This window comes from Rousettus aegyptiacus, unplaced genomic scaffold (assembly GCF_014176215.1).
Source record: "Rousettus aegyptiacus isolate mRouAeg1 unplaced genomic scaffold, mRouAeg1.p scaffold_m13_p_4, whole genome shotgun sequence".
Lineage (NCBI taxonomy): Eukaryota > Metazoa > Chordata > Mammalia > Chiroptera > Pteropodidae > Rousettus > Rousettus aegyptiacus.
The window spans coordinates 8,192,182-8,199,235 of NW_023416307.1; the positions used below are offsets into that span (position 1 = coordinate 8,192,182).

Consider the following 7,054-nt stretch of genomic DNA (forward strand, 5'->3'; position numbering starts at 1 on the left):
TATGTTCTTTTCAAAGCACATTCCTGCATATTTTCTTTCTTAATATTTCCAACAGCTTTTTGAATTGGAGTCATTTTTATTCCAGTTTTCAAAAAGAATTTTAACATAATGCCTAATGTCACATTAAGTGCCATAATCAGAGCTAGAAGCTAAATAGTTTAATTTTAGTTTATTGATCTATACAGAGAAGCAAACTTTCTTTGGATAACAAACAGCATGCTCTTTTGAAGTTCGACAGATGGAATGCGGATTAAGTAGCTTCAGTCTCTTATCCATGCTAAAGAGTAATAAAGCACATCCTTAGAAACTCAACTTGTAATATATTTACTGTTGACTTGTGTAATAATAGACATAATATTCTAAATTTAGCATGATATTATTTTCTTAATTCTCCTTGAGCACCTTCTGAATTGTAAATGTGTGGCAAAACTGATATAATGAAGTGTAGGAATATTATTAATGATTTAATTTTAGAAATTTGAGTGTTAAGAGCATTCAGGATGGAAGGGCTAAGAGACTGTACTTGTTTTCTATTGCTCCTTAAGAAATCACTACAAATTTATCAGCTTCAAACAGCACCCATTTCTGAGCTCCCACTTCTATAGGTCGGAAGTCTGGCATGGCATCACTGGGTCATGTGCTCAGGGTATGCTAAAACTGAGATCAAGGCACCAGCTGGGTTGAGTTCTTGTCTGGAAGCTGGGCTGAGTTGTTGTCTGAAAACTGGGGAAGAGTCTGCTCCCAGGCTCATACTGGTTGTTGACAGAATCCAGTTCCCATTGTTGTAAGACTGAGTATTCATTTCTATGGTGGCTCTCAACTGGGACCTACTCTCAGCATCTAGAGGCCATCTACATTCCTTGCCATAGACCCCCTCCACCCTCCAGCCAGCAAAGATGTGTCAAACCTTCCTCATGCTGAGTCTATGTCTTCTGCTTCCAGCCAGAGAAAACTCTATACTTTTACAAGCTCATGCAGGAATTTTGCAGGGTGTGTACACCTGGAAGGAAGGGTGATCTTGGGGGCCATTGTAACATGTTGCTTAACTCAGAGACATGTTCTCACACTGCCCTGCATGACCACTTCCCACCCGATTCAGGGGAAACTCAAAGCCCTTGCCATGACCTCCCTGGGTATCTATGTGAAATTATATTCTTAAATAGTTCTACTATGAGTGTAACTATTCATCATAGACCTAAATCATCTTATATCTTTGATGCAGTCTTTCTCTCCTGTCCCCTACAGTTCGTTCCCTTTCTTTGTTCCTCAAAGAAGCCTAGTAAGACTCCATTTCAGGGTATTTGTGCTTTTGGATCCCTCTGCCTGGCGTGCCCTTCCCAGGATGACCGCGTGGCTCATGCTCTCATTCTTAAGCCTTTACTCAAAGGCCACTTATCTAGGATGAGCCTTCCCTACCAACCTCGTTACAATTTCAATACCCTCAAATGATCATTGCATAGCACCCCATCTCTGCTTTGTATTTTGTCCTTAAATGTTGCCATTATCAGTATACAACATACCCTTTTAATTGGTTGGTTAACTGATGGATCATTTGTCCGCCCCTCCCCTCCCCCATTAGAATGCAAGCTTCAGGAAGACAGGCCTTTTGTCTGTTTTGTTTTCTGCCTTGAAATATGCTTTCCAGTGTCTGAAAAAATGTTGAGCAGGAAGTAGCCATTTAGTAAATATTTGTTGAATGAATAAAGTAAGTCTGTATTTGTTTATGATCTGTCTCCACTACTAAAATGTTAGTCCTACTACAGGGAAGGTTTTTTTTTTTTTTTCCTTTCTACTGCTTTATTTCCAAGACAAGTAGGTAAATGTTCTCTATTATTTATTGAATAAATAAATGAGAATTAATTTGAATTTGGAGGAAGCAAAAAAAGAAACTTGCATTAGGCATGAATCCCAGTTCCTGGCTAGGATAACTGGTGAATTTGAAGCTCTTTGCCAAAATAGCAACTGTAGGAAAGAGCGAAAAGATTGAGTGCGGGGTGTGCGGGAGGTAAGATGATAAGTGTTTTCTTTCTTATTCCTCCTCCTCCTCCTTCTCCTCCTCCCCCCCTCCTCCTCCTCTCGTCCTCCTCCTCCTCCTCCTGCTTCTCTTCCTGCTTCTCCTCCTGCTGCTCCTCCTCCTCCTCCTGCTGCTCCTCCTCCTCCTGCTGCTGCTCCTCTTCCTCCTCCTCCTCCTCCTCCCCCCTCCTCCTCTCCTCCTCCTCCTCCTGCTGCTGCTGCTCCTCCTCCTCCTCCTCCTCCTCCTCCTCCTCCTCCTCCTCCTCCTCCTCTTCTTCTTCTTCTTCTTCTTCTTCTTCTTCTTCTTCTTCTTCTTCACCTTTTTTTTTACATACTGAATTTGAAACAAGCTTCAAAGTGAATAAGTGTGTGGATGAGAGAGAGAAGGTGGGAAGTTGCAAGTCCCTGCCTGATGGTGACTGCTCTGTGAAATGAGGTGGAGCTGGGCCAGAGTGAGAGAATGGGAGAGTGAGAAGGCATTTAAAAGAAAGACAATTTAATTAATGGACTCGTTCATGTTGACACTATGGTCATCTGTGATCAGATGGTGCCTCCTGGGGCAGCAAATCAGTTAGGGAATTGGTTAATATGAAGTTAGATGGCTTTAGAAATCACCTCTCCCATTCCCTTGTGAAAGAACCAAGGCTTGAAAAAAATTACATGGAGAATGAAGGATACAGACTAATGGGAATGTGCATGTCCTCACACTTGTCACGAACAGCCACCTCCCTCCCTGGAGAGTCTCCGCAGCCCAGTCCCCTTGCTAAGATGATGAGATTTCACTAGGCCATCTCTGTTCTGTTTATGCTTTCCTGTGTTCTTCTTTACTTCCTCTTAGGTCTTAAATTACAATCTTTAAAAACTTTTTAAAATTAAATTTATTGGAGTGACATCAGTTAATAAAATTATATAGGTTTCAAGTGTACGGTTCTATAATATATCACCTGTATATTGCATTGTGTGTTTACCACCCAAAATCAGATCATCTTCCATCACCATATATTTGACCCCCTTTCTCAGTAATCAATAATGTGATGTTTTACAATGACAGATTATTACTGGAATTTATGGGTAATTGATCACATGGTAAGGTGTAAAAATGTTAAATCACTATATTGTACACCTGAAACTAATATAATTAATATTGTATACCAACCTTACTTAAATGAGAAATATTAATTAATAAAATAAGTCTGGCATGACTGTGGGTATGGGGGAAGGAACTAACTGGGACATCAAGTCAGGTTTACAGGTAGTAGTGAGGGTTCAGTTGAGATTAGAGGCAATGCATTTGTGTTTAGTCCTCAGAGTTTTATGAGGTTCGTTGGCCTGAACTGAACAGAGTAGATCCAATATAATTAATTTGCTAATATAGTGCACATCTTACATTTATTAATGACTTTCCTCTTTTAATATTAAGAAGTATATTGTGTGTCGGTGAAACAAAGTTTTTGCCAGTGTACATAAGACATACAATCCCCTGTAATGTTAAGTCTAGTCATTGATAAAGAAGTTTGTAAAAATGCTGTGGATTGTAAAAGGAAAAAGGATATCTGAAGAGATGACATTTGGAAAGTTACACTGTTGGTATTCCTTGAAACAGAGTGAGGTGGTGTTTTGCTCATTCCTGAATGCTCAGGATAGAGCTCTATGTTTAGACTATATTAGGCACTCAGTAAATGTTTCTAGAGGAACAATTTACAATTTCATTAGATTCAATACAAATCTGAGGAGAGACATGTTTTTTGACTAATCATAACTGGCAAATATAAGCCCCACTGACATTTTGGAGAGAAAAATAAAGAAGAAAAATAAATAAAAACTATTAAAATTATATGTATTAAAATAGAAAATATGGATGAGAGAAAACACAGTTTTCAAGAGCAGAAAGATGAAGCAGCAAGAGAAGATTCTGATTAAAAGAAACAACGTTTCGTTTATGTCTAATCATTTGAAAATAATATCAGGACGATAGTAAAAAAGTGACATGGTCTTGAGGGCAAGGCAAGGTAGAAACACAAATCCAGAATCACATGGTACTTCTGTTGGGATTTAGCTAAAGGACAATAATCCAGTCTTCCAACAAATCAGTATCCCATGATTATGTTACAGACTACCACTGGACAAGTGCCCAGATCTCCAAACAGAGCTCCTTGTTCATTTATTGTCAATTCATCTTTTTTATACAAAATTCATTAGTTATGTATTGCTTGTATATCAATGCTTTAATATCTAGTCCTATACTACAATGTAACTTCCGTTTAGTTCACAAGCTAACTTTTCTTTTCTAAACCGAGTATATTAGTGTCTCAAATGTAGTAATCAGTAAGTGAACATTTGTTGAATGTGTTAACCGCTGAAAGTTGTGCCTTCAGCAGGCTGATAACGCCCCAAAATATTTCTGCATGACAGTATTGCATTAATCAATACTCATGATGAGGTTCCTACAGCATTAAGAAAGGTTGAATTATGAGTGGCATGCTTTATTTTGTTAAGTCAACTAAAGTAGATTTAAAAAGAAATATTTATTTGTAATTTCTTTTCAAAGCAATTGCATTTTTTAATGGTTTAATTATTTCTTGTTTAAAAGTTAAGTACTTTTCTCTCATTATACCTAGTACTTTTAAGTACTTTTCCCCTCGTATTATACCTGGTAATACTGAGCCACATAATGAACTCAAAAGCACGGGCTTCTGAGCCAGAAAACTGGTTTTTAACTCATTTCAGCCACTAGTTAGCTGTGTGACCTTATGCAAGTAATTAAGCAGGACAGTACTACATGGAGCTATTCATAGTGAATCACGGGAACTCTTTTTATACAATCTTCATTGGTATCCATGAAGCAGGCTTCTTCTACATGGCACATGATACTTGAGAAATTCCTCTGATATCAGTGTGTGGCTCTCTTAAAAATAGATATCACCATTGCACCACAAAATGTGGTTCTCCGCTGACATTAGAAGCATGTTGAATTAAGATGTACATTATAGCTGATGGCCATTTTTTATAGGACTAGTATTTCAGGTACTAATTATGGTTCAACTTATGTGAATTCTTGAGAGAAGAAATATAATGCCCTTGGCCTAGAAAGAGTCAATGGCTACAGACTCTTTATACAGGAAAGGGTACAATTAGAGGGTAGATGAGATCTCATGGGATCAATTTGGAGAATACCTCAAGTTACAGAGATTTGTTTATAGAGTTTAAAACTCAGAAACACAAACATGTATATGAATTATAAACACAAGAGCATCTTATTGACAGTAAAATATTTTTCTAGGAATTCAAATGAATCAGGCAAATGCATCACATTATTCTTGAATAACTCGTTACGTAAACAAGTGGAAGGCATGGTTTGCTTTTAGAAAACAGGGTAATTGACATAGTTTTCACATAGTAATGCATTCTATTGGATGACGTTAGAGGTGTGGCTTTCCACTCCCATCCATATATATAAATGTCCCTGTGCAGTCACAGTCACAGTCACAAAATTGACCTACAATACCAAGCCAAACTCACCACTCTTGACACCATGAGCTACTACGGCAGCTACTACGGAGGCCTGGGCTACGGCTGTGGAGGCTTCTCTGGCCTGGGCTGTGGCTATGGCTGCGGATGGGGCAGCTTCCGTGGACTGGGCTATGGCTGTGGCTACGGAGGCTATGGATGTGGCTGCTACCGCCCCTCTTGCTATGGAGGCTACGGGTATAGCTACTGGAGTCCATGTTCCTACGGAAGATACTGGTCTTCTAGATTCTACTGAATTAACACTTGGAAGTTTATGATTTGTGGACTTAGTCTTCTGTGAGACTTTTATTCATCTAGAAAACTTTATCCCATCACCTGCCTACTTCATCTATCCTGTCTTGATAACTAAACTGTTATTTCTACTACCTAGTTTCTGACAACAATGTGAACAAAACTTGATGAGCTAGATGTTGACCTTCATCATGATGTTCTTCAGGGATCCCTGTCTATGTAGGATGGAGAGTCATCACACTAGCAAAAATTTGCCTTTCAGTACCTGATACCTAATAATAAACTTTCCTGACATAGTAAACATGTTTTCAGTTTCAATTATTTTTGTCACAATAAATTTGCATTAATATTATCATCAACTATGACAATATTTTCTTCATATATCTACGACATTTACCAATATGTTTTATTTCATGATTATTTCTTCCCCCTTTTTCTTCCTTTCTTCTTTTCCTTACTACTCCCCCTCCTCCTTTTTCTCTTCTTGTCCTTCATCTTATCCTTCCTCTCCTCATTATCATTTATCTTTTCTTCCCTTCCCAGAAGATAGGAATTCTATGTAAATTTTAACAGGCTTTGCAATGATAATAAAACTTTAGTTTAATTTTTTTACATTTATTATTCCTTGGAACTACATTGTTAATTTCAAAACAAAATAATGAGAAACTTTAGTTTGCATGTAAGTTATTTTAGAACACTTGAGAAAATAAACATGAAAGAATTAACAAATATTAATCATTATTAAATCTAGGTGATGGGCCTTTGATATTTGTTGTAATATTTATTCTTTCTTATTCGGGGTATTTTTAAAATGTTTCATGAAATAAAAAATATAAAATAAAATCAAAACCCACTTGTCCTAACTTCAAATATATATTACTGCATTAAATAAAATTTATGAAAACTGATTCAAGAAGAAAAAATATTTGAATAGTTTTATATCTCATGTAGAAATTAAATCTATGATTAAAAATCTTGCCAAAAATGCCAATTTAAAGCCAGATGGTTTCACTGGTGAATTCTAAATACTTTCTCTTCCAGAGAATATGAAATGAGGGAACATTTCTTCTGTACTTTTTGTTGAAGCCTGCAGTATCTCAAAATAAAAATATAATGCCATCAGCAGGGAAAATTACAGGACGGTATTTCTCGCTAGTATATAAGCAAAATTCTAAAGAACACATAAACAAATAGATAATACGTCATGACCAAGTGAGTTTTATTTTAAAAATGCAAGAAAATTTTACCATTAGAAAATCAAATAGATACTACGTCATGACCA

At 37.0% G+C, this 7,054-nt stretch overlaps 1 protein-coding gene across 1 annotated transcript; it reads left to right on the plus strand.

Annotated features, from left to right (window-relative positions):
• The first annotated feature begins 3,892 nt into the window (after nucleotides 1-3,892).
• LOC118601674 (keratin-associated protein 19-7-like) lies at nucleotides 3,893-6,090 on the plus strand. The gene has a single exon (XM_036219459.1). It carries the CDS (start codon nucleotides 5,471-5,473, stop codon nucleotides 5,774-5,776), a length of 306 nt encoding a protein of 101 aa, XP_036075352.1. The 5' UTR covers nucleotides 3,893-5,470; the 3' UTR covers nucleotides 5,777-6,090.
• The last annotated feature ends 964 nt before the right edge of the window (nucleotides 6,091-7,054 follow it).